Source organism: Chinchilla lanigera, unplaced genomic scaffold, assembly GCF_000276665.1.
Source record: "Chinchilla lanigera isolate Chin_1 unplaced genomic scaffold, ChiLan1.0 scaffold00094, whole genome shotgun sequence".
Taxonomy (NCBI): Eukaryota; Metazoa; Chordata; class Mammalia; order Rodentia; family Chinchillidae; genus Chinchilla; species Chinchilla lanigera.
In genome coordinates, this window is record NW_004955495.1 from 4,047,401 (window position 1) to 4,073,925 (window position 26,525).

The 26,525-nt window shown below is 60.9% G+C and overlaps 1 protein-coding gene across 4 annotated transcripts in view; it reads right to left on the bottom strand.

Moving 5' to 3' along the window:
- Kdm4b (lysine (K)-specific demethylase 4B) overlaps positions 1 to 26,525 on the bottom strand; it is an 82,512-nt gene that overhangs the window by 28,335 nt on the left and 27,652 nt on the right. For 2 of the 4 annotated variants that reach the window (XM_005405773.1, XM_005405772.1), the window contains exons 6-8: positions 18,753 to 18,802; positions 14,664 to 14,767; positions 10,610 to 10,747 (exon numbers count right to left, since the gene is read on the bottom strand). In XM_005405773.1, the coding sequence (XP_005405830.1) occupies positions 10,610 to 10,747; positions 14,664 to 14,767; positions 18,753 to 18,802 (292 nt within the window). Of the gene's footprint in view, positions 1 to 9,582; positions 9,854 to 10,609; positions 10,748 to 14,663; positions 14,768 to 18,223; positions 18,312 to 18,752; positions 18,803 to 26,525 lie in introns of those variants that run through there. The other 2 variants (XM_013505294.1, XM_005405774.2) reach the window with 2 other exon arrangements.

A 26,525-nucleotide genomic window follows, 5' to 3' on the forward strand; every position in this document is an offset into this window, starting at 1 on the left:
AAAAAAAAAAAAAAAAATAGGTGTTGGTTTTAGATTCCATTCTGTCCTTGGGGCTATGGAACCCCAGAGCAAAATGTTTCCCAACTTTCAGCTCACGGAGCCGTGTCTCAGGTCTGAGCCGGCATGTGCTCTGCATCTTCAGTGTTCAGACGTGGCTGCGCAGCTCCTCAGCGCCCTGGGACAGGGGCTTTGATCAGATGAGCACCTCGGGGAGGGGCCGGCCCCGATGCCTCCCCGCCCACCCTGGGCCTGAGCCCTGGAACTCCGCAGGTCCAGAGCCCACGGTGTGCCCAGGTGGCCAGGCCCCAGGTCCGTGCGGGCTCCTGCTCACTAGGCAGGGCAGGGACAGTGCGGCCCACAACGCCGGACCCCTGGGCTGGGGCTGCCCCTGTCTTCACTCAGGTCCCCCTCACAGAGCTTCGGGCGTTGGACTCTGCGTCCTCGGTGTACGGCTGCGGTCACAGCCCCTTAAGGAAGTCCCAGGCTCAAGAAATCACTAGCCAGAGGCTCACCCACATACAGCTGTCACTCACAGATGACACGCAGGGATTTATGACCTCCTCTCCGCGCCTCTGCTGCTGGCTCACCCTGTCCCCGGAGCCCGGCCACCACACCAAAGAGCTGTGAGCAGCGTGGCTGTCATCCTCCTCCCAAGACTGACACATTTAACAGCCTGGTATCCGTGACGCGGTCTCCCAGGACCAGCAGCCGAGTTCCAGAGAAAATGAGAAAATGGGGAAGAGCTGATGGTTACAGAGCGCGGGGCCGGCGTGGGACCAGATTTCTCCTCGCTGGAGCACAAAAGACACAGGGACCTGGCAGCCGTGGGTCCAGAGCAACACAGGCTCGGGCCTGCCTAGGGAGGTGGCACCGCAGCCTCAGCCTGGCCTAGGCCTGCGGGGTCCGCAGAGGGTAGAGTCAAAACCCAGAGGCTCGGGAGCTGCCTCAGGTCACAGGTGGCGCTGTCCCCCACCCCCAGAGCCCCGCTGATGAACGCCTGACTGCATGCGTGGGGATGGGCAGGGGACGCCTCATGGGATTTACAGTGAAGGAAGATGAACTTTCTCCTAGGAATAAATACAAACTCCCAGAAAGACTTGGAGGGTCTTCTTACTTAAGCAGTGCTTTGGCTTTGTGTTCTGTTTTGTTCTTTGGTATCAGGGATGGAACCCTTTGCTCTCAGCCACATCCCCAACCCTTTTTTGTTATTTTTGTTTTGAGCCAGGGTTTTGCTAAGTTATGCAGACTGGGTTGGAACTTGTGATCCTCCTGCCTCAGCCTCCCTGAGTGCTGGGATGACAGGTGTGCAGCACACTTACACAGCACCTCTCCGCCTCGTATGGGTCACCCAGTAAAGCCCCAGAGGAGGAGCAGGGATCATGGCGTCCAGCACTCTGCACGGGGAGCTGGGCTCGGGGGACAGAAGTGGCAGCTCTGGAGTGGGGACTGCAGGACCAAACCTGCTTCCTGCTCACAGAAACTGCCCCTCCCTGGTCCTCCAGTGGCAGGAGGGGAGGCCCCTCCATGGGGTCCCTTTGCATGCTCAGTGTCTGAGAAATTGTCTTTTATAAGCCACTATAATCTACACAATATAACTCAAATCAGGCAAAACTGCTGTTTTTATAAAGTGTAATAAAAAATAGGAAGAAAACCACACTGACCACCAGCATCATACTGCAAAAGGCACACGCTCCCGATTCTGGTCCCAGGGCATCATGGCCACATGGGGGACCTCTGCCTCTCAGGGAGTCCCTGTGCAGGACTCCTGGGCCGGACAGACAGCAGGTTGGCCCTTGGGGCCTGAGGGGCACACGTGCAAGAATCGTCATTCTTGCAGCCAGGTGTGGTAATGCACACCTGCCTTCCCAGCATTCTGGGAGGCTGAGGCAGGCGGATAGCAAGTTTGAGCCTAGCCTGGGCAACTAAGTGATTTAGCAAGACTCTGCCTCGAAATAAAAAAGCAGAAAAATGGCTGGGGATGTAGCTCTGTGTGAAGGCCCTGGGTTCCATCCCCAGTACTGCAAAAATAAACCTTCAGTGGAACTTGACATCTGGACCCCCAGCGGCTGAGACCTATAGGCCCCGCGTGGCAGGGCCGGACACCACTGCAGCGCCTCGCATGAGGAGGACCTGAGGCAAATGTGGGACAGGCTCTCAGCAGGCATCTGGAACAGCTGCCCTACACCCCGGATCAGCTCTGCAGGAACAAAGCTCTGGATACACATGGCCCATCCTCCGCTTTGCCTGTAAACTGCGTCCTCTAGTGGTTGCTCTACAGCTTGTCACTGCCAGGGGACAGGTTTAGAAAATGTGGCTCATCAGGACACAAGGGGCTGCCTCAGACTCTCTTTATTTTGTTTTTTGTTTGTTTGTTTGTTTTTAATTCCGGTACCAGGAATCAAATTCACAACCTTGCGCTTGCCAGGAAGGCACTGTGCCGCTGAGCTAAATCCACTTTCTCAGAGACACATGGGGAGCCATCTCCCCCTGGTCTTCCTGGGATCTAGGAACCTGAGCCATGGTGCCACCAACACCATGTGGCCTTGGGCACCGCTGCTTACTTTTCCACCTCTGAGCACTACGCCCACTCCCAGGCACAGACAGGGCACTGACACGTGCTGTCACTCTCCTCTCTCTGCCGCGTGTCACTGGCCACGCTGTTCCCATGCAGATGCCGAGGCCTTCCCCTCAACAGGGACACTCAGAAGCATTGCAGGAGCTCTGGGCCCCCCAAGAGTTGGTGGCGCAGACACAGAACAAAGGGAAACCCTGTCCCCCAAGGTAGATGTGATAACAAAAAGATGTCACCAAAGTCACAGAAACATGCGCGGCTCTCACAAAACCTGACATCTTTGCTGGCCACAGCGGGGCACCAACCACATAACACTGAGGCCCCTGAGCCTAAGGTCACGCGCCCCAGCTCTACAGGCCCCCAGAGCCCCAGACTACCGCATCTGCTGACCTGTCCCTGCGGTCCTGGAGACAAGTGTGCCTGGGACCACACCTGCTGCCTGCCAGGGGCGAGGGGTCTGCAGCCCCTTCACCTTTACTGACGGGGCCCACGGAACTGGTTTCTGAAGAATGCATGCACACACACCTACCACACATGCCCACGTGTGCACACACTCAACTCTGCACCTGTAGGGACACCCAGACCCCAAGAGTTCCAGCTGCAACGCTCCGCCCACCCAACGCCCCACACCGGTCCCTGGTTCGGACACACCCGGCACGGGGCGTGAGGCCTGCTTTCGGGAGCAGGCGCTGCCCAACCACGCACATCTCTTCCCGCCGCCCAGCCACCTCGGAGCTTGCCAAAGATAATGAGGACAGGCTGCAGGGCCCGTGGGGGCTGGCTTGCCGCGTTTCCCCCATTTAAACAGCACTGAGCTTTAATCAGGGGCTATCTCATTTGAAAAGATTGAGCAGATACTAGAATTTGCTCATGTAAAGTAGCAAAGTGGGAAAGAGGAGTCCCAGCCATTGGCCTAAAGAGAAAATTATTAAATGTGGTTCAATAAAATCATCAACCCAAATAGCATCGGGCCACGGGGACCCTCTTCTGCCGTCGGCCCGCAGATGCAGGAACCAGGGCGGAACATCGAGGCCGCCGCCGCAGCGTGGGAACTGCCGATGGCGGCGGGCAACTGTGCGGTTCGTGGCGCCTGCTGCGCATGGAGCAGTGTGGACGGGGGCGCCCCTGCCTGAGTGGGGACAGCAAGCCTGTGTTCCAGCCGATGGCCCACTGTCACCCACAGCTGGACACAGCTATAGCCCCCACCAGGAACCACGGGCACACAGACGTCAAAGCAGCGCTGCCCCCGTCCTGGGTCTTCGCTGTAGCATCACCTTGGCACTGTGTCGCTACCGAACAGCCCCTGAGATGCAGCAGTGTGCTGGGCGCAGCGCTCTGCCTGGGCCTCTCTGGGGGGCCGGGGCTGCAGCCCCGTGTGGCCAGGGCTCCCGCACGCCCAGCACGGTCCCCATACGGCAACCGGTGCGGCCCCCTCATCTCTGTACTGCCACCACCACAGACCCCGTGTGTCAGCCAAAACCTGAGGGCACAGCCACGCCCCTCCACTGCCCCGCACGCCAGGCCTCCCCTACAGCTAGATCGCAGGGACAAACGTCCTCTCTGCACCCACCCCATGGCCAGGAGACCCCTCCTTCCTGAGACACCGGCTGCCCCACATGCGCAGGACAGGGCCTACTCCCTCGCGGGAGGCGAGAGACGTCCGTCCCCAGTGTGTGCCAGCCCTGCTCACCCTGGACCTTGCTGGAGCCAGGTGGGGTGTGCCCTCTGTTCCCTCAGCCCCACCCAGGCCTCAGGCGCACGGGACTGGAGAGTCACCCACACCAGCACCCCAGAGGGGAGCTCACTGGGAGTGGGCTCGCCACAGGTGCAGTGAGCTAAGATGAAGTCACACTGGCTTAGGGTGCCCTCGGCCTGGTGCCTGGGGTCCCTCTAAGAGGGAGCAAGGACTCAGACACAACAGCAGGCTGGGCCCAGAAGCCCGGCGGGGGGCGGGGGGCAGTGCCCAGAGCACAGGGCTGCCCAGCCCCTCCAAGACAAAGAGGGCGAGGGTGGGTGCTCTGGGCTGCCCACAGGTACTGCCCCAGGCTGGCGGGGCCCATCTTTGCCTCTGTGCTGCAGGCACGGCCTCCCCACCTCCCCGCCTCCCCACCTCCCGGCCTCCCCACCTCCCGGCCTCCCCACCTCCCCGCCTCCCCACCTCCCGGCCTCCCCACCTCCCGGCCTCCCGGGTGGCATGCACTCCCTCCTTGCTTGCTGTTGGTCCCCTAGACCCGAGGCTGAGTGGTGACCTACAGTGCAACAGTGCTGAGTGGAAGCAGACATGGCGGGGAAAAACATGCTTCTCCACGGCCACCTCATGCCGGGCTGAGCCCCCAACACGTTCACCGCCCAATGTACGGGGCAGGAACATGACGCCCTGCACCACCCCACATCTGATGCTGGGAAGTTGGGGGAGGAAGTGTGGCCCCCTGTTGCCAAGGTAATTATCTGAGCTGCTAACAAACCAGCTCATTAGGAAACCCACTGGAAACGAAGCCATCAGGCGCCGGCTCCCGGCCCAGCAGACAGTGGGTTTCCTGCGGGGACAGCACAGGCACGGCCCTCACGCAGGCGCTGCGCCCCATTACCACCTGCCCGACACGGGAGCCCAACGGCAGGTGCCGCCGCGCGACGGCCCGCACTCCTGATCACCAGGACACACTTCCAACAGCCCCTGCGAGGGCACCCCAGAAGCCCCACATTTTCTGATGGGGAAGAGAGGCAGGAGCGCTGCCCTGCCCAGGGCTATCCAGTGAGGGGTATCCGGGCCTGCACCCGGGCCACTGCTGTGGCTCTGCTCACAACCCTGACCTCTAGGAGCCCCTTGTTTGGATGGGGAGTGGCCGGGCACAGGTTCATCAGAAGAGGGGCACAGATGCCACCGGCAGCTGCTCCACCTCCTGTCTGGTGCCAGAGGCCCGGGCCTTGCCTGTAACAAGGGCGCCCACCCTTGCGGCATACACCCCAGCCCCACCGGGTACCCCGCCTGCTGCTTCCCAGTGCGGGCTGCTGCAGACTCGCATCCGTCCCACCCTGAGACTCCCCTGCTGCCACCCCCTGAGGACCCCGGCCCCAGGGCAGCCTCCGCATCTAATGCCACTGGACATTCAGCTGCAGCCAGGAAACACTCCCTGCAGGGCAGCACGAAAGGCAGGCGCGGCTCTGCCGTAGCCTGAGTCCCCAGCCTCTGGTCTCCCTCTGGAAAGACCCCGACACGCTGGGCAGATGTGGCTGCAGCCCCCAAGGAGCCACCCAGTCCAAAGGCCCTCAACTGAGGCAACACTCTCCCAAGGTCACCAGGTCATACACAGGGACACGGACGGCTGTCACACACGTACGGCTGTGGCACTCCTGGCATGGGGTGGGTGGAGGCCAAGAATACAGCTTGGCACCCTGCAGTGCCCAGGATGCCCGCAAAGCACACCAGCCCCAGCGTGCCCCAGCACCCAGAAGACCCTGCCTGGACATCTCTGCAGACTGTGGCCCTCAGCGCCTGCTCCAGACCTGCACGGCAGGGACACGAGCTTAGGAGCCAAGCGGAGCTGACCAGTGCTGGTGCCAAGCACTGCAAGGTCTCTGCCCGGACCCTCGCTCACCTCTATGCCTGTCAGACACCTCAAGCCCATGTGTCCACGCGGGGGCGGAGACAGTCCCAGGACACGCACAGGGCTGATGCGGGGAAGGAGCGAAGGACAGCGTTATTTCACAAAGCAATTTACAGCAAGCCCTGCAATGCCATAAATCAGAGGGTTAGTGAGGCGCAGCCTCGGGCAGCTGGCACCTCAGGGCTGGGGGTTGGGGCTTTAGCCCCTCTGCTTGGCCTGCTCCACCCGCCACCGCCTCAGCACTCTGCCTCCTCCCCGGGCCGGGTTAATCACGCAGAGCAGGCGGCATCATTACAAACAGAAGGCGTGCAGTACTCGGAGGGGCAGAGGCAAGCTGGCACCGCTTTACAGTGATTGGGCCTCACGGACCCCAGGCTGTGGGTAAGGGCCGCCCCCCAACCTGCTTCCTGCTGGCGCTCCTGCACTGACTGGCTGCAGCAGTTGAACATGGGGTGCGGCGGACGTGGGGGTGCCTCAGGATCTGTGTCTGTCTCCCCTCGCGCCAGACCCCCCCACTTGGACATCTCCCCAAGAGTGCCAGGGTTTCTCCAGGGGTGACTGAGCACATTTTACTGGCGTCCCCTAGCCGTGCCAACCCAGCTTGCAATCCTCTGGCTTGGTGTAATCTGTGGTCAACCCTCCGCCCAGTGGGTGGCTTAGGGACAGGGCAAGTCCCCAGGAAGAGGCCGAGTCTGCCAGCGCAGCAGGCAGCACCACGCCACCCATGGCACGCCGAGGTAATCCAAGGCGGCGTGCGGCCTGTAGGACTAATTCCAGTTCCGACCCGGGGAGGCTGCAGCGGGCACTGCCGTCCTCCTTGAGAAGCAGGCATCCCTTTGATGTCCCCATCAGCAATCCCCCTCCCCCGCCCTAAGCCTGTGTGCTGGGGAGCGGGGCCTGGGACATCAGAGTGCTGCCACCCGCCAGACTGCGCCCTGCCGCCGCCGTGGACCTGGAGCCTGCACCTCCAAGGGGGAAGCAGGGAAACAGGAGCGGGAAGGCACGCTGGGCTGAGCACCCATGTGACCTCGGCAGTCACCACGCCTGTCCTCTCAAGGCCATGGGCACGGCCAGTGCTGCGTGGAGGGGCTGGCGTCACCACGCAAGGAAGCGCGGGCCTGGCAGTGCCTGAGTCACACGTGAGGGAAGACGCCCACACGGCAACGCAAGGGCTCGGTCGCGAGGGGTACGACCTGTCACAGCAGACGCAGGGACACAGCGCGCTGGCCTTGCTGCCACCTCCCAGGGACAGCCTCAAGGTGGGGACAGCGCCTCAGGGACACCAGGCTCAGCGGTCTTGTGGGCCCTGTCCTGCCACAGTCCTGTGGGTCCCACTGGGTTGGTTTAATTCCCACAGCAAAAACCAACCCACAAGTTAGCCAGGTATGGTGCCAAACGCCTGCTGTCCCAGCACTCTGGGAAGTTGAGGCAGGAGGATCATAACCTTGTGCCCTGCCTGGGCAATTCAGTGAAGTCCTGTCTCAAAAAAAAAAAATGCTTGGGGTTGTAGCTCAGTATGAAGGCTCTGGGTTCAAACTCGAGCACCAGAAAGAAGAAAAAAGCAGGGGGGTGCCTGGGGCAGATATTTCTCAGCACCTGAGTTCCTGGATGCAGAGGCGCCCAGCAGCAGAGCTCTGACTGGGTACTGGGCAGGTCCTCCTGTCAGCCCAACCATCCCTCAAGCTGGGGACATCTGCAAGGCAGGGCGGCAGCGGCACAGCGCGGTGGCCCGCAGTGTCTGGGGTGCAGGGGTGCGGGCTGTGAACAACACAGGTGCCCACAGAGGAGCTGCCTCGTCGGGGGGCACTCAGAGGTGCCATCCCACCCCCTACAGGAAATCTGTGCTAGGACTCGCCAGCAGAGGCCGAAAACAACAGCTGACAGAGAGCAAAGTGAAAGCACCACTGGCCCAGGGCCCCCAGACGCTGTGTCTGGGGACATCTGGCCTGTCACACTGGGGAGCTCCTGGCATGGAGCCAGTGGGGTCCAGGGACACTGCTCAGCAACCTGCAGGGCCCAAGATGCCCCACAGAGCACAGCCTGGACCCTGACCTACCCCAACAGCGGTGTCTGGCGGGGGCACACAGCGCCGCCCGTGGCTCTCTTCTGTCACTTCCCATTCGGGCCCGAGGCAGTCTACAGAGTGACGTCCCACTGGCAGACAAGGGTCATTCAGACATCACCACCTCAGGGGGCAGGTCCCAGCACTGCAAGCGCTCAGAGGGGTGGGACGAGGGTCTGGCCTGTAGAGCGTGTGGGTAGAGAGGGCACCTGTAGCCGGTGCCACCTTCCGCCTGCCCTGGTCTCAGCACAGGGTGTGGGTGAGGGGGCATGGCCAGCCAGGCTGCAGGGGCCCAGAAGCTTCAGACCTGCAGCCTCGGTGGCTCGGCTGGCTCAGGGTGTTGCGAGGAGTGGGTGGCCTGATGCCCTCCTCCAGAAAGCTGCTATTTTGGGCTCTGGGCTGATAGCTCTGGCACCGCAGGGTGGAGGGGCCTCGGCCACACGAGGGATGGTGTGGCTGCGCCCCAAAGACACAGCCTCAGGAACGCAGAACCTGACTTCTCTGTAACTGCCATAGGCCACATGTCCTGATTCCCCTACAGCTTTGAGGATGTAAAAATCACGCCTGTTGTGCAGATGGGATAAAAGCTGCCGGCTGGGCACCGCCTGAGGGCCTGGTCTACAGCTCCTGGCTGGGCACCGCCTGAGGGCCTGGTCTACACGTCCTGACTGAACGCCTGGAACGCATGGAGGCTGTGGGTGGCGTGCAGCTCTCCCCCTGCTGCTGCGGAGCTCAGGGCAAGGCAGGCACGGGCATGGAGACTCAGCCACAGGAACTCAGCCTCTGAGCGCAGGGTACAGACGGCCTCTGGGGTCCCTGACACATGAGTGACAAGCAGCTGACCCTGAGGCAGGTGGACGGGTACCCAGGCCACAGGGGAGCACAGCAGGGGGCTCCTCTTCCCTCCTCTCCACACAGGGCCTCTTCCCGCCTTCTCCCTGACAGCCCAGCTTTCTCCCTGACAGCCACGGGAACAGGGACCCTGCCGGCACTGGGACCCGCTGCCCTGTCCCCGCCGTGCAGCCCAGGAGCAGATGCCTCAGCTGGGCCTCAGCACCCCGCAGTGCAGCAGAGGCAGCGCTGGGGCCCTGGGAGCAGCTCCGCCCAGAGCCCCCTCCGAGCGCAGTGCCACTTGTTCAGCAATTTCACGCTCCGCCACCTAACAATGTCAGCGTGGAGGCCCGAGCCAGCCCGCACTTCCCAGGTGTCACTTGTTTGCAGACACATGGCTGCACCCAAAATTGCCTTTCATGTGTGGGCAGGTCCCGAGGCCCACGCAGCCTCGGCGGTGATGGTACCTGCAGGACATGCCAGGCCAGGCCTGGGTGACAGGCACACAGCCACATAGCCTGGCCACTGCACCGTGGCTTAAGATGCTTTATTATTCCTTTAGTTCAAACTCCAGCAAGTGCTAATCCTTGGGTCTGTCCTCACCTAGCCAAGCTCAGGATTTTCACAGAGAAGATCCCCACTGCCAGCTCCAGGCTGCACCCTGGGACCAGCTCCAACCCTCTGCTACGCAGCCCGTCTCTCCTGAAGCTCGCTCAGGCGGGGGTGCGGCTCAGTGGCGCACGCTCGCTCGTGCAGACGAGGCCCCAGGCTCTGTCCCCAGTGCTGCAGAAACACCAAGAATCGAAACCAGCACTGCAGCAATTAAGACAGAGAAACAAGTAACCGAAATACAAAAGGCATGCACCCGTTCAGACCAGCGCTGCCCGCAGAACGGCAGGCCGACCAGAGCCCGGCTTCCCAGCAAAGCACACAGTCAAATAACACACGGAGGGTCTGGAGGGACCGCCTGTTGTCACCATGGGCAGCCGGCAGCCATACCCGGCTGCCCTGGGGCAGAAGGGACAGCATGGCCAAGACTCAGAGCCGCCTTAGGAGTAGCACAGGAGCCCGGCCATGTGGCCTGAGTCCCAGGCTGGGCAGAGGAGCTCGTGGTCTCCTCCTGAGCACTGGGACAGGTGTCCTGCAGGTGCAGGTGTGGCAGGAAGCACCTTAGAGTGCTATGCACACACACAGCTCACTGTCACATGTCAGAGACCAAGCGAGGCAAGTTACTGGGGGACACAAACTCATCTCCTCGCCTTTGCGTAACTTCTGGTGACCCCAAGTCAGCACAAAACCCTCAGATATGGAAGAGTGGGGTGTGGGGCCACCCCAAGCACAGGCTCTGAGGCTGCTGCAGACAAACCCAAGATCAGCCCAGGCCACCGTGCGCCCCACCTCACCTCTCCCCGGCCTCAAGGTCAGGCACCTCCTTGTGCCTCCTCACACACGCCCCAGGACCCCAGGGACAGACAGCCACCAGAGCCAGGGAAGCACCACTCCCGCCCGCTGGGCTCCTCAGCACCCTCGGGCGCCTACCTGCGTGGCTACTTTGCCGTAATCAATCCACCGCAGGGTAGCGAAATTGGTAGATTCTGCGCAGTTGAACCCATGATTGAATCCGGCGTGGTAGCCGTAGGGGAAGGTGATCATGAACTCGCCGGCCTCCTGCGTGATCTGAGGAAGGAAGTGGGAGGTGAGGGGGCGGGGAGGACAGGCAGGCCCCAAAGGGAGGAGCCGAGGCCGGCGTGAGGGCACGTCCCACCGTCAAGGGAGCTCCTGAGGTCTGGGCGCCTGGCCGACCCCGGGCAATGAGCACAGCCACCGGCCCCATCCAAGGGGACAGCATCCTCCCAGGGGACAGCAGAGGCAGACTGCTGGGCTCTGGGACACGGCCACCTCTCACACTGAATGCCTGAAGTGAGGACAGGGTCCCCTGTCTGGAGGGGCCATCACCCCTGCAGCCTCTGTGACAGGCCTCTGTGTAGCAGGGGTTCCAGGACAGTGTCCCCTTGGCACAAGAGGCCATGTGTGTGCCACAGGCCCGCAAGATGACCTGCATCGAGTCACTGTCACAGCCTAGATCCTCTATAGCTCCAAAGAAGGGCAGTAAAGGAGATTTCAGAGGCCACAGTGGGCATGCAGGGGGCTCGGTGCTACGATCAGAACTCTGCAGGGGGGCTGCGGCATCCACAGCCAGCTCCGACAGTGGGACAGAGTACCCAGTCACACAGCACAGGTCACAGAGGTGAAAAGCGGGCCATGGTGACCAGGACCCAGGCTGCCACAGCGGCCACCAGAGCCTGGAGGGCAAGGGTGGTGGTCACCGGTGTTGTGGGTCACCGCCTCATCGCGGCTCCCTGCCCCTTCCAGGGAGGGGACTCAGGCGACGGCGCTGTCCTTGCTATGCCAGCACTTGGCCATCAGTTACTTCTTTCCTGACAGCTCCGTGACAGATGACATCAGGGACTGTCTCCACTCGCTGTGTCCGGGGACCTGGCAAAGTGCGTCCTGGAGACAGGGCCTGGGCCTGAGCCACAGGCAGGGGGACCTGGCACGGGGAGTGGTAACTCCTCGCCTCCACCCACAGTCAGGCACCCGCAGCACAACGGTGGGGTGCAGAGGCTCTGGCCAAGTACACACCCTGGGGAGGACCCCGCCTCAGCCCCCCACCACGTGCTGTCACCTGGGGCCTGGCTGCTGTCCTGTAGTCTGCACACGTGGAGCTATAGCTGGGCACTTGCACGCCGGTGTCCCCTGTTGGCGTGTGCCCACAGTCACGGGCCGCAGAGCTGGCCCCCACCCATCACTCAGCTGAAGCCTGCTGTGCAGACACTGGCTGTGTCCCCATCTCCTGAGCCCTCCCACGGGTTCTGCCATGTGCGTGTGTTCCCAAGTCCTTCTAGGGGCACATGGCCTCCTCTGGGAGTGAGCTGTGAGGGGACTGCAGGGCACAGGACCTACCCTGGTGCCCAGGGGCTGCCAGGCTGGGGCCGCTCCCACCTGCCAGGCCTATGGCTCCGCAGCACGACCTGCGTGGCTGCCCAACGCCACATCCTGCGGGGGCAATCACACATCCCCTCCATCGTGTCTGTTCAGACTTTTACCCTGGTTGATCAGCGTTGCTTGCCTTTTATTTTCCTTTTTTTTCCTTGTAGTACTGGGACTGAAGCCAGGGCCTTTGCATTAAGCTCCATCCCCAGCCCTTTTTACTTTTTGAGACAAGGTCTCGCTAAGTTGCTAAGTCACGTGGGCTAGGACTGAACTTGCAACCCTCCTGGCTCGGCCGCCCAGAGCGCTGCGCCACCTACGGGCTCCGGCTGCACGCATTTTCGCTGTTCGTTCGCGGGTGCCATCGGGCTGGCTAAGCTGCACGCGCTCCCCCGGAGAGATGAGAAGCTGCTGGATTCAAGGAGCTGAGCTGAGGCAGAGCCCTGGTGGGTGGGGAGCGGGCGGCACAGCCGAGGGTGAGGCTTCTGTAAGCCACCACTGTGTCAAAAATCAATCAAAACTGACACCGCCTGGAGGAGAGCCAGGCCTTACGGACACTATGGTATTTTTCTTTTCAAATAATTAATTGCACCAATCAAGGGAAGTCAGTGTGCATTAAATTACATTTTTAAATCCCTGTCCGAGTGACAGGCGCATGGGGCAGCATGGTGTGCATGGTGGGAGGGTACAGGGTGGGACTTGCATCCCTCGGGCCCTAGCAACTGCCACCCACAGCCCAGACTCTCTGGGTCTGCTTCACTGTGCTCCGGGGACGCGGGGAGGTAAAGTCAAACTTCGGGGCTTTTACTTTTCAGTACAAGGGCTGATTTTCTCGGCCCTACAAAGCCCCTGCCGGGCCTCCTCACACCCCGGCGGGCGCCCCTCGCCTTCCGTAGGCTGCCCAGTGTGGCTGGGCCTGCGGGTCACAGCGCACTGTGTGCTGGAAGCTACCAGACTGGAGCCTTCTGGGGCGCAGCTGAGACCCCCACTGGAAAGCCAGATGGGAGGGCCCGGGGGCTGGTTCGGGGGGCGTGGGGGGCTTGCCCTGCCTGCTGCGCCTCCTGGGACCTGAGGGTCGGCACACAGGCCACGCTTGGCTGATGGGAAGATGACATCCCTGTCGGAACATCTACATCCCGGGGGCTGTGTTTGGAGCCCACGGTGTCCGTCTTCCATGTCACTGCTGTCAACAGGAGCCCGACAATAAATCGAGAAGCACTGGGGATGACGGATGGGGCGCGGCTAAGTCATCTGCGCCAGCCGCCACCCGTCACGGGAGCCTGGCTGCAGCGCCTTCTGAGCGCACGCAGAGTAAGCGAGGAAGTCCACGCAGATTGCAGAAATACACACTGTTAATTATTGAAAGCTCTGCTATCGATCTGCTTTTTCTTCAAGAAGTAAATACCATTACAAGGATTTATAAGCAGAGCGGAGTGTAGGCAGTCACTCTTTTGAAAGGTGCTGGGAATTCAGATGAGGGGTCCATCGTACACTTGGGTCCACGCCCACAGCTTCTAGGGCTGTGGTACCGCCCCAGGCTGAGAGGCAAAGGGGCCTGGAGGACATGGACACTGGGTGCCTGGGCAGGGCCAGGAGTGAGCAACGGGGCCTCTCGGTGTCCTCAGCCCTCTGACGTTGACTGGAGGCCAGTGCTCCGGTCGGGATGGGTGATCTGTATGGGAACCACAGCACCGTCTAGATGTGGACCTGGGAGATGGCGGGGCCATGGCTTGGTCCACACTGGAGACGGCAGCAGACATCAGCTGGGCTCATGCCCACAGGCCACGCACTGAGGGATACGGTCTCCACCTGCACACGCAGCGCTCAGCTCCCCCACCCGCCTGCCCGCACAGCAAGGCCTGGGAGCTGCCCTCCCTAGCTGCACCCGACAAGCAGCGTGTCCAATTCGGGCTGAGCCGAAGGCGGGCAATTAAAATGTCAGAAGCGATTTCCGACATGCTGACATGGAGGTGGAGAGTGGGAGCAAGGGCCTCATCATGGAGCTGGCTCCTAGGCCTGACAAGCCGCTCTGCCCAGGAAACCTAGCTGGGTCCTTGAGGGGCTGCTTCTCCAGGGGCCCAGGCTTGTCCCACCCCAGCACACAGGCCTACACTTGAGCAGGGCTGCCTCCCGGGGGCCCAACAGCATACTGGTCTGCAAACCCCTAGTATCCATCAGCACAGCCACGAGATGGGAACTTATCACACAGCAGCTCCTGCTAGGACAGCACCTGTCACAGGCCTGAAAGGGGCAGGGCCAGGATGACAGCTCACAGGCAGGGAGGGGTCTTCAGGGGCTCCCGGCACATCCACAGGAACTACCTCCACTTTTGTGCCTGACCCGACACCCACCGCAGGCCCTGTGGAGCAGGCCTGTTGGCCACTCGGGCAGAGGGGCTGCCTGGGAAGAGGAAGGAGCAGGGGAAGGCAAGCTGAGATCTGCCCGACTCAGCGGTTCCCTCTGCCCTCCCACCTGCACAGGAGATGGAGCCACCTGCAGCAATACCTCAGCGGCCCCGCCAGGTGTTTTTCAGAACCTTCTCCAGGGCCAAGGAGCCTCTCTCCTGGGGCCCCTCCCGGCGTCTGCGCCGGCCTGTACGCACCCTGCTGAAGGGGATCCCGTACTTCTTCAGGATGATGGGTGATATGAGCGTCATCTTGTGGCGCAGAAAGGCATCACACCCCTGTGAGCTCCCGGGGAAGAAGCCTACAACAGACAGAAGCAGCGTCAGTCAGAAGCTGTGTGGGGCCAGGAAGGTGCTCCCAGGAGACCTGCATCAGACACAGGCCCAGATCACAGCTCTGAGGAAGATCAACACCCAGGTCCCACCCGCTGGCTCCCTGGGTCTGCGGGGGGTGTCACAGCGGGGAGCCTCCACCTGTGGCCCTGCTTGATGGGGGCTAGACAGTAGAGAACAGCTGCAGCTGTTCTCATAGCAAGGAGCAGGGTGACCCGAGTGATGGGACATGGGGCACATGTCACTGTGCCAGCCTGAGAGGTGCAAGAGAAAGACACATGGAGGGCCGGGGATATAGTTCAGCGGCACAAGTGCCTGCCTGACAAGTGCAAGGTCCGGAGTTCGATTCCCAGTACCAATAAATGAATAAATAAAAGAAAGGCCACGTGGAGCCCCATGAGCCAGGGACCGTGGCACACAACTGGCACCCCCAACATGGGGCGACTCTGGCTACACCTGGCTAGGTATCTCTCACACAGCACCCCCGCCCACAGGTCTCCACCACCCGGGCCACCGAACAGCCCACCCTCAAGCCCCCGACCTCCAATCACCCATCAGCTACAGGCAAGGACAGCTGTGAGGTCCGCCTGGGGACACCTCTGTCCCCCAGCAGACCACGCAGCTGACCGGAGCTGCACGTCGGAGTGTGAGTCTCACTAGCTTGGAGCTGCTTCCCACCCCTCCCAGCGGACACTAACTTGGGACACAGGCATCCATTCCACTGCGGACCGGCCCCCAAAGGGGGCGCACGGTTCCTGCTGCTTAAGCGACGCTCCCGAATCAGAGCCCCAGCCTGCTCCTGCAGCTCAGCCACCACCCCCCGGACCTCACAGCCAGGCCAGGGGCAGGTAGGGACTCCGGGTGACCTGCTGTGCTGTGACTCTGCCCGGGGGCTGCCCTGGCATCCGCAGAGGACAAGGGCCTGGAGTGGCAGGTCCTCCGGATGAGCACACCCTGGGCAGGTGGCTGACACGTGGGCACATGGTGGGCACAGAGCAGGGACTCTGCCACCCCCAGGGCTGGTGGCAGGGGCCTGCACGGACACAGTGGTGAGGTTCCGGAAAGTCTGGACCACTGAATCCTCAACTTTCCCTGTGCTAAGAGCATTTCAATTAGAGTTATGACGCCTGCCTCCGGGCCGCCGGCCTCGCTGCAGTTCCTCTTTTTAATGCACAGTTTAAGTGGCTCTCATTAAAGCTCTAATAAAGGCACACATTTTAAGTGATTAGCACCAATAATGCAGCAGCACATTAATGCTCTCTCCACGGGCCCCACAGCTCTCCCGGCGAGCCCGTTCCAAGCTCACTATTCATTCTCCATATTAATTGCAAACTTGCTCCCAGTCTCCTCCACAGGCCCATGACACAGCCCCCAAAGTGGGGCAGCGGCCTGAGCTGGGGCTGCCGAGGGGCTCGGCCAGTTCTGCTGTCGCCTGATGCCTCTCTCTGCTGCGGCTCCACCTCTGCGTTAAGGGTCGCGGTACCCCAAGTTGCGGGCAGCTGCTGTACCTAGAAGGTCGGCCCTGGGTGTCCAGAAGTGCTGGGACTGGCTGCGGGGAACTCGGCCCCAGCCCGCCGGCTCATCCCTGCCAGCCTCAGGAGGTCTCTGCACAGCTGGGGAGCAAAGTGGCCACCAGAGCCCTGGGGCCTCAGGAGCGCCCAAAAAAAGGAAACAGAGGAGGCGGCAGCAAGACCCAGGTCACAGACGCAAGGCGGTGTGAAGATGAGAGACAGAAGCAGCGGTCCGCGGGAGGTGTGGGAGACGCGGCAGGTCCTCCCCGGAGTCAGCGCCCATCACCTTATCCACCCAACCGCAGCCACAGCAGGGAGGCTTGTGGGACCCTGCAGCCAGGCTAGGTGGCAGCCCCTGAGGGGGTCATCCTGACCGCAGGAGCTCCTAAGCCAGTGAGGGAGGCCGAGAGGCTGAGGCTGAGAGGCGGTGCTGCCTGCTCCGCAGTCGGAGCAAGGGGCTGCGAGTCAAGGGCTGCAGGCGCCTCCAGCAGCCGGGACAGGGACCCAGGTTCTCCCCAGAGCCACCACTGGAATCTCGAATTTCTGAGCCACAGAACTCTTAGTTCATGTTCATTGAATGTGTAGCTATTTGTTGTAATGGCAACAGAAAACTCATCAGAAAAACATCTCTTTATCTTATATTCTAAAATTAAAGTTTGCATTTTTAAAAAAAGTATGATACACTGGGGGTGGTGGCACAGGCCTGCGACCCCAGCACTCAGGAGGCTGAGACAGGAGGATCACTGAAAGCTGCAGCACGGACTACACAGTCAGCTGAAGCCCAGCCTGGGCTATACAGCAAGATCCTGTCCCAAAAAATAAAAAAATAAAAAGAAAAGAACAACAGAAGTACACTGGAGAAAACTGTCTTCATTTGTCTTTTATCTGAGAGCTCAGAACCTAAATAAACAGATCTTCGCTGCAGACCATCCAAAACCATAGGTTTCTACGGGAAGCATGCGCTGCAGGGACCTAGAACAGGCCCTTCCCATGACAGCGGGGCCGAGTGTCCCCCAGAGGCGTCCAGGGGCAGAGCCCGCGTGCTCTGCCGGGAGACAGCACCCTCACTCGGCACCTGCGGGGCAGCCCAGTCACTGAGCAGCCTCTACAGGGCTTCCTCCTCAAGAGGGGCTGTCCCTGTCCCTCCAGCGCAGAACCAGTGGGCAGGGACAGCGTGCGGCCGCTGTACTCTGGGCCAAAGGTGGGGAGGCAACAGGACAGCAGCGGGGGAGTTGGGGACCTCAGGCCAACGTCAAGAGCAACTTCCACACAAGCCTCAGAGTCCTGGGACCCCACCAGCTGCCATCAGGAGGTGCATGGCGACCAGAGGGGCCCCTGTGCGTCCGGGTCCTCACCGCCCTCCCTTTCGTACGTCCTGAGCTGCCCCAGGCTGCACTAAGATCACCTGCCGCCTGCCCACGGTCTGAGATGAGAGACACAGAGCTCAGCCCCAGTGTCACGCTGTGAAAAAGAGGTGGAGCTTGCAGAGCAGAGAGAAAGGCCCAGGACTGGGAGGACCACCTTGGCAGACACTACGTGCGCAGGTGCAGCAACTGAGATCTTGACTAACTATAAGCAGCACATCCTGCTGCCACTGTCTGACCTGGCCTTGGGTTTGTCACAGCCGACAGACAACCTAGGTAAGACTTCTAGTGTCTGTCGGGGCGTGCAGATGCCACCTGATGCCAGGAAAGCAGAGCTTCCACAAGGCGGGGAGAGCAGGTGCAGTGACAAGAGCTGACCCAGGTGGGTGCCGGTTGCTCAGGGGCCTCGTGGTGCCTGGCTTGTTTCTGGGACTCCACCACCTGACACAAGCCTCTGCCTGAGTCCCTGAGAGGATGTGGGCAGCCCGGGGCAGCTCAGCAGGGCAGGAGCCCCCAACCACTTCGAGAGGGACCTATGGCTCCACCAGACCTGGAAGAGTGAGCTGAGGCCCCATGCAGTAGCTGTGCCAGGCGATACCAGAGATCAGGCCACCCATGGCCTCAGGACGTCACAAAGGCCCCGGACCTTGGGGGGACCCAGAACGCAGGGGCTGTTCCAGAATCAGCATTCTGGGAACTCACAGCATTCCGAGACTGAGCACAGTGTGGTCCCTGTGGATCCCATCTCACAGGACATCATCGTTCCCCAAACCAGAACCCAAAGCTGAGTGCGGTGGTGCACGCCTGTGATCCCAGTACTCTGGGAGGCTGAGGCAGAAGGATCGCAAGTTCAAGCCCAGGCTGGGCAACTTAGTGGCTCAGTGACAACTGTCTCCAAATTAAAAAGGGCTGGAGTTACAGCTCGGTGCAAAGGCCCTGGACTCTACCTCTAGCACAAAAACAACAAAAACAAAACAGAACTCTGACAGTAGCCTCTCCTAGGTGGGCAGTGACTGCTCTCCAGCCTTGGTCCCAGGTCCGTCGCCCACCCTGTGTGGGCCGCGTCCGCAGACACCTACCGATGGCCAGCCGCTCCAGGCGCTTGCCGTGCTCCGGCGGGATGGCGTACCTGCGAGAGAAGGGAGGCGTCAGACAGGGCACATCCAGCTGGACAGGGACAGACTCCGGACGGTGGAGAGGGCCACTGGGCAGAGCCCTGGCGTCAGACCAGGCAAGCAGACCAGGGACTGGGGGCTCGTGGCGCCCAGAGTTGGGAGGCTCCTAATGGAGCACAGGCAGCGCCGGGTGGGAGGGCGCGACCCCAGCGAGGAGAACGGAAGGCTCAACCGGCTCTCAGGCCTGCTTCACCCGCATCCAGGACCAGGAGCCAACGGGCAAAAGCAGCCTCAGGAATGAGAAGTTTCACTTGTCTCCCACTTGGGTTTTATTTTTACACATTTTATATCTGAAAGATTACTGGGGCTCTGTCAGCAGCAAGGGAGATGTAAGGTGGGAGTTTGCAAACAGATGCCGTGGAGTGACACGCCACCAACGCCGTGTAGGGAAGCTGGCGGCGGCTGCGGGGACACTCCACGGGACCCCCACGGGGACAGCCGCCCCGAGCTGCGGGCTGTGGCGAGGTGCGGGGGAGCCTCTGCCGGCAGACATGCCAGCCCAACCCGCCCAGCACAGGACAGAAACCTCACTGCCAGGCCCTGGGCCATGTCTGGGGACATGTGTGGCTGTCACAGTTAGGGGCAACTCCTGGCATGGAGTAGGTGGAGGCCACAGATGCTGCCCGGCACCCAGCAGTGCCCAGGACAGCGCAGTCCCAGGGCCCATGCTGCCTGTCTCCCACTCCAGTTGAGTCACAGCTGAGGAGAGGGTGCGACACAGCCGCCCCTGCCCACCCCCAGGACACAGGCAGCCAGGAAGAGAAACGGCATCGGCAAGGACCGCCTGTCTGCAGCTCCGAGGCCCATTCCCAGCAAGAGGTTTACGATTTTTCTACTGAGGAGGGGCAGGGGCAGGAGATAAAGCAAATGTCATGTTGCCTCTTATCTAAATAAAATACTGTAATTAATTTCTGGGCACACTCCCAGGCTCCTGCCCTCAGCCACCCAGGCACCTCCAGCCTCACTGTTGTTGCGCCGCGATTCCCACTGTCTGGACAAAGCTGAGGTCACCCTTCCTTAAAGGGCCTTTTATCGTTTACACACAGCTGATAGAAGTTAATCCTAATCCCAGCACCTAGGTGGGCCTCGAGCCCCCGCCTGCTAGGGGAAGACGCCAGAGGACGCAAGGAGCTAATTCACGGCTGCGGGGCTGGGATGATTAATGCAATATCCCCCATCTACAATGCGGCTTTCACTTAATTACCGCCTGTAATTGGGAGTTGTAAAGATAAGATTAATTGAATCTGGTGGATGTTAAAAGTTTAATACATTGCAACGGGGCTCCTCTGTTATCAGGAAGTACAGCTGGCAGGACGCAGGCCCCTGGAGAGATTAAAAAGGCTCTCGGCTGGGAAGCGGGGTGGCCCTGGGCACATCTGGACTCTGCTGCCGGCAGTGCCCAGGAGTATCACTGCCACTGGGCCCCCTGGCACAGCCCAGCGGCAGTCCTGTGGTGCCGAGAGCACCGAAGCCAAAGCACATGGATCAGGATGCCAGCTGCCCCAGGACGGCTCAGGCCGAGCAAGAACCTCACTGACCAAGCTGAGGGAGCGGAGCAAGGGCTGTGCGCTTCAGGACGTGCTTGGCGGCCACCTGGAGAGGACAGCACAGGCATCGTCCCCTGCCTTCCCGGCCAGGGGCACCCAACCTCCAGCTGCAGCTCTTGGGGTGTGACGAGGACCCAGGGGGCCAGCGCAGGTGTGCGACACGATGAAGACAGAGGACACAGGGAGGAGGAGCTGGCCTGTGACAGATCAGGCCACAGGGCCGATGCTGAGAGAGGGGAGACGCCCCGGCCCTTGGCCCGGCCACCCAGAGCTCAGCCAGAGCCGCCCTCACCACCCACCACCTGCGCCTGGCACCCACTGCGGCCCCGAAACTGGGGCCCGGCTGCGGAGACGAAGGCAACAGGGAGTGGCGACCTGGGTGGGCGACGTCTGCTTGTGGAAGCTCGAGGCAGTGTGAGCACCTGTCTGACGATTAGCAAGCAGTTTCTCGGGGCTGTAAAACAAAGTCGGTTTTATTGGTCACCGACATGGGGAGCCAATCCGCCTTGCTCCCTGGGGGCTTGGTCCTGTCACAAGGTCAAACTGCGCGGCCAGAATCGATCCTCTCTGCCTCCTGCAACCCCACGCGGCCCCATCTGCTGGGCCCAGTGGGCTCCTACAGGGTTTCCCTACAGATGGCCGCGCCAGGTCCTCGGGCCAGGCCTCCCCCAGGGCTCGACCCCGGCGGCCTGGTCAGTGGGCACTTCCCTGTCCTGTCCCGCAGCTCCTCTGCTCCTCCACGTGGCCTGTGGCACACGTGCTGTAGCAGGCTGTTTGTGTCACTGAAAGCTCTAACAGGCTCGCCATCCTTGCCTAGAGCCCAGGCCCATGCAGGTCCTCTGGCCCCTTCTGGGGCGCATCCTGGGGGCGAGTGCGCAGAACGATGGGGAAGGCAGTGGGTGGGCCACGTTGGCAGCCTCCAGGGGGCGTGGAGGCCTGGGGCCTGGTGGCTTCAGGGAGCCCGTGGGAGGAGCCGCTGTGGGTCCCTCTGGCTCTGGGGGTCTCGTTTAAGATCAGCTCTAAATAAAAGCACAGGGCACAGCTCGGGTGTCTACCGCCCTCCCTGTCCCTCCAGTCCGCCCCTCCCTGTCTCCTGTTTTTCAGTGCTCTACACAAAGCTCTGGAAGACTCTGAACTAAAAAATTATGAACAGTCCAATCTGCCTCCTTACCAGCCCTGGTAGTGGTCTCCCTGGCAACCACTGCAGGTGACCCTGGGCAGGACGCTGGGAGCTCAGGACTGTGTGTAGCTTCCTGGCACTGCTGAGGGGACTAAGCCAGGCTCTTTTGCCAGCTGTCCTTTTCAGAAAGCATGAGTGCTTCAGGAGAAAATAAAACTCAGATAAGGAGTCAGGTGCATGTACACGGGGGAGGCCCCGGACACAGACGGGCCTGGGCCTGTCATCTTGAGCAGCACATGAGATGTGTGAGTCACACAATGGCTGAGAAACAAAACTCCGCCCACAGGTTAACAATGCAAGAACCCACAGGGCAACACTTGAGGTGGAGCGAGGATGAGCTGGGGACAGAAGGCGCCAGATGGGCCAATGTAAGACGCGCACGCCTGTGAGCCCAGCATGCTGGGAGGCTGAGGCAGGAGGACGGAAAGTCCGACCCTACTCCAGGCAATACAGTGACTCAGTGAGACCTTGTCTTTATATAAGCAAGCAAGCAAGTAAATAGGGGTGGGACGCAGCTCAGGGTGAAGTCCCTGGGTTCAATCCCAGCAGCACAAACAAAAACAAAATCTAAAAAATCCTCGGGAAAGTAACACGAGTCTGGGAGGAGCAGGGCAGCCGGAAGGCGCATGGCCCCAGGCTCTCTGCACTGCCAGCCCTCTTTCCTCCTGCTCAGAGGCATTTTGAGCAGGGACTATCACCCCGTCCGATTACCACCACCCCACAAAGGCGGAGCTCAGAACCCACAAACCTCCTAAAGGGACAAAAGCAGAGGCTGAGCCATCTCCACCAAGGCCAGATCCCGACCAGGGCATGACCTGGCCGAGCCACAGTCCGACTTGCGTTCAGGCGGGGACAGGCCTGAGAGGGCAGTGGGGACACAAAGACCGGGCCCCACCTGGATTGGGGCTCACACTGCCATCCCAGTACTCAGGAGGCTGAGGCGGGAGGGTTGGGAGATCAAGGCCAGCCTGGGCAACTTAGCAAGACCGTGTCTCAACAACAGAAGGCCTGACCCCGAGCTGCTGCGTCACGAGCCACTTCCACAGCGTGGCTGCGGGTCCTCGGCTGGGACACTGCAGGGCGCGGCCTTCCCTGCAGCGGATGGGCTGTGCGTCTTGCTGCTACGCTGGCCTGGGAAGTGTCTTCCGTCCGTCGTGGAGGATGCTATTAATAGTGTAATTTTCTTGGTGTTTTGTTTATTCCCCTGGAATGGCTTGATGGATGTGAATAATTATCAGACTATAAAAGCCAGCAAATGTGCTATTTTCTATCGCTCTAAATCATCAAACAAATAAAGTGTGAAACAGCATTTTTGAATATAATTTTCTCCTCTAATGGCTTAGAATTATTATCAAGAACAATGAAAATAAATAAGCAAATGCCTTGTGAGTTAAAAATTAAATGAGTGTGTCAGGAAGAGGAACACAGATCGTCTCGGGGAGCAGGGACCTGCTCAGGAGCCATTAGTCACCAAGGGACAACAAGCAACAGGGCTTCCGGCACCGTCACTCGAAGACTCGGCTAAGCTTTCCCACGCAGCTGCCGGGTCACCTCCAGGGCTGGACACCGCCGTGTCCTATGTACCCACCACCTGCTGTGCCTCGAGATCCTGTCCCTGTGGTGCAGAGCAGCGCTGTCTTTAAGGCACCCTCTGCCTGTCCCTCCCGGGCTGAGGACTGCGCAGGCCAGAGGGGCTGAGCCCACCACGACAGGTGAGATCTCAGGAAGAGGGACTCGTGGAGGAAGTCACCCCCTTGGCGGTCCCTCCAAGGTGATAGGGCCATTCTTGGCCCCTCTCCCTCCTGCCCCATGGCTGTGAAGTTCTTTGAGGGTCAGATCAGGGCTCTGAAGCTCCATCCTCATATGCGCCCCCGACCAAGCCCTTGTAGGGACCATCTTAGTCCTGGGGATGGCAACCACAGGACAGAGACCATCATCACGTCCACGCCCCCTACCCCCACCGCACGAGACTCAGGCGACTTTCTTCTAGTGCCCACAACAGGCGGATGGCTGACAGCGGCTGTGGCATCAGGCTGCAGCAATTGGCTCACGGTGGTGGTAACGCCACTGCCTCATCCTCTCTGCAAGGACAGAGCCAAGAGCAGCCCGAGCAGAGCCCGCTGGAAATGTCAGCCGGCCTGGCACCTGTGGGAGGGCGCGCGAGTTAATTTCACAGCGCGTGCGCAGGGCTGGGCGGGCGGGGCTGCACTACTCTCGTGTGATTGTGAGGAAACAGAGGTAGAGCCACACACACATACCCAGGGGCCACCGGGACCCCAGGCCCAACGGCAACCCTGGCGGGAGGAGGCCACCTACCCACAGCCCAAGAAATTGTGGGGACCTGACACCAGCGACACCTCTGGGGGCCTGAGTGACAGGCAGGTCGCTGTAGCCCTCAGACACAAAGCCCAGGACAAGGGCAGTTCCAGCTCACTGCCCAGGGTCTGCAGGGGCCAAGCTGTGGAGGCCCTGACTCCAGGCCGGGCAGCTCCCTGCTCTGCTCCCGACCACAGTCATGGGCCAGAGGAGTGGCGTCTGCCTGAGCCCCTGCTACGCCCACACTCCCCAGACGATCCTTGTGCAAGGCACTTTCCATGGGGGAGGACATTAGACCCCAAGGGAGCTGTTCAGAAAACACCAGTGCCGAGGACACGGGGCGGCAGGCCGCAATCCCACCCAGGAGCTGGGCCTTTGTGTCCTCTGGGCTTCCGTGGATGACACAGGCCCCCGCGGAGGAGCTGGGACTCCTGAGGAGGCCAGGGCAGAGCCAACCCTTTAGAAAGGGCCCCAGACCCGGCGGTTTTACTGAGAGCACTCCCTCCCCCTTGCCAGGGCCAAGGCCCAGCTGTACCCTGGATGCTAAGTACAGGGCAGACAGGGCGGCACTGGGCTCTTCCTAAGGGTCGGCACCCTCCTGTGTGCATGTGTGACACCGGGGATGGAACCAGGGTCTTCCCTCTAAGATACACCCCCAGCCTTTTGTTTTTTTTTTTATTTTGAGACAGGGTCTCACTAAGTCATTAAATTGTCCAGGCTGAGCTCAAAATTGTGATCCTCCTGCCTCAGCCTCCCAGAGCAGAGCACTGAGATCACAAGCATACCCGCTGCACCCGGCTCTGGCATCCCATTTGGGTGGATAAAGGAACAGAGGAGTGGGAAACACTATTACCGACAGACAAGAGCACACAGCAAATGACACACCAGCGTGAGACAGATGTGAAAGCTCTAAATAAAACATTAGTGAATCAAACGCCAAACAGCGCTGCAAGAGCGCAGAGTTCACTCCCAGGGCTGCAGAAAACTGTAAAAATATCTATAAAACTCCAAGCCGCTCAGTGTGAAAATCCTCAGCCAGGGCGAGGAGGGCCAGTCCCGCCCTCGTGGGGAGAGGTTTTGTGGAGCACAGGGCAGGGACATCTGTGTTGAAGACAGGGGCAAGGGAGGGGAGAGGGGCACGGGGCCCACACGCCCTGCTTGGGAGCCCTGAGAACCAGCCAGGCTCCAGGCGCGGGGAGCCCCTGCTAACTTGGCCAGCTCGACGTCCCCGCGACAGACGCACAGTGATCCCTTACGACAGTGACAATGGCGGCTCAGGGGTAGCACAGATGGGGACAGCGTGGTGTGAGCCGGGCTGTCCCCCTCACTGGGGCTGGACGCTGGGGGTGCTCCCAGTGTTGCAGCAGCAGGGCAGGGGGGCGGGAGGGCGCATGCGCTCAGGAACGCCGGGCACCGTGGGCTCCCCCGCCTTCCTCGGGGCTGGCCAGTACAGTGCCTGGCTGCACAGCCCTGCCCAGGCCCGCCAGAGCCTCTGACATCCGTGACGCCCTCCCTTCCGCAGCAAACCCATCCTCACTGCTGAGAAGCCCAGCTTGTGAGAGCAGCCTCCCCACACACGCCCCGCACACAAGGGCGCGCTCTGCAGATAGCATCTACGGGGCCCAGGCTGGCTTGTTCCCAGGAAACGGCCTCACTGAGCGCGTGGCTTTATCTCTAATGGATCATTTCACATGACGACAGAAGATGGAATTTGGTATCTCACACTAGCAGTGTCAATGATCTCAAATACAGATATTTTTATTGAAACACACAAAGATCAGCAGAGCCCTGGGCACATGTGCTCACAGGAAACACAGCTGCAGCTGGGGACGGCCACCCACGGGGGCACCCCTGGAGACCCGGGCAAACTGAGCTGCAGGGCGATGAGACGCAGCGCACTGGACAGCCGAGCAGGGAGGGCAGCGTCCTGAGGGGCAGGTGCTGACCGAGCACACTCAGACAAGGGAAAGGGCTGCACACAGCAAGGGGGTTGGTCGGACTCAAGCTGACCTGGGGTGCTTCTGGCCCCAGCCCTGGTCCCCTTCAGGCCCATGAATTATTTCCATCATGACAAGATCAAAACTAAGGCACGTGAGCGCCTGTGTCTGATGGTGCCTCCCTGTGCCCCTGTGAAAGCTGGATGTGCGGGGCCGAGCAGCGGCGCCTGGTGAGGCTGGAGAGCCCCCTCCCCAGCTGCCCACTACTCCCAGAGGAGTCTGTGGGCCAGGACAAAGCCTGCACACAGCAGCCTGGGAGCCCCTTGCTGTCACCTCTAAAGCAGTGAGGCAGCCACCCCTGGTTTTACCAGGACGCACAGCACACGGCTGGCTGGCAACCAACACCTCCTGCAGCAGCCCCCTTTGCACCTGAGCGGGGCGCTCCCTGCATTTACCTCCGTTCACAGAGGACTGCGCACAGGAAGGAACAAGGCCAGGTCTGCGGGGGGCGGGGTGGGGTGCTGGAGGGGGAGAGAGAGGCTCCCTCTGTCAGAAATGGGGGCAATGAGACAGCGCACAGCGCACAGCCAGATGCCCAATGTGAGCCCCAGGAGCCAAGGATCAGGGGACCTTGGGTGGGATGGGGGGGCTCCTGCGGGGTCAACTCTTGGGGCTGAAGCTGGGCATGGTGGCGCAC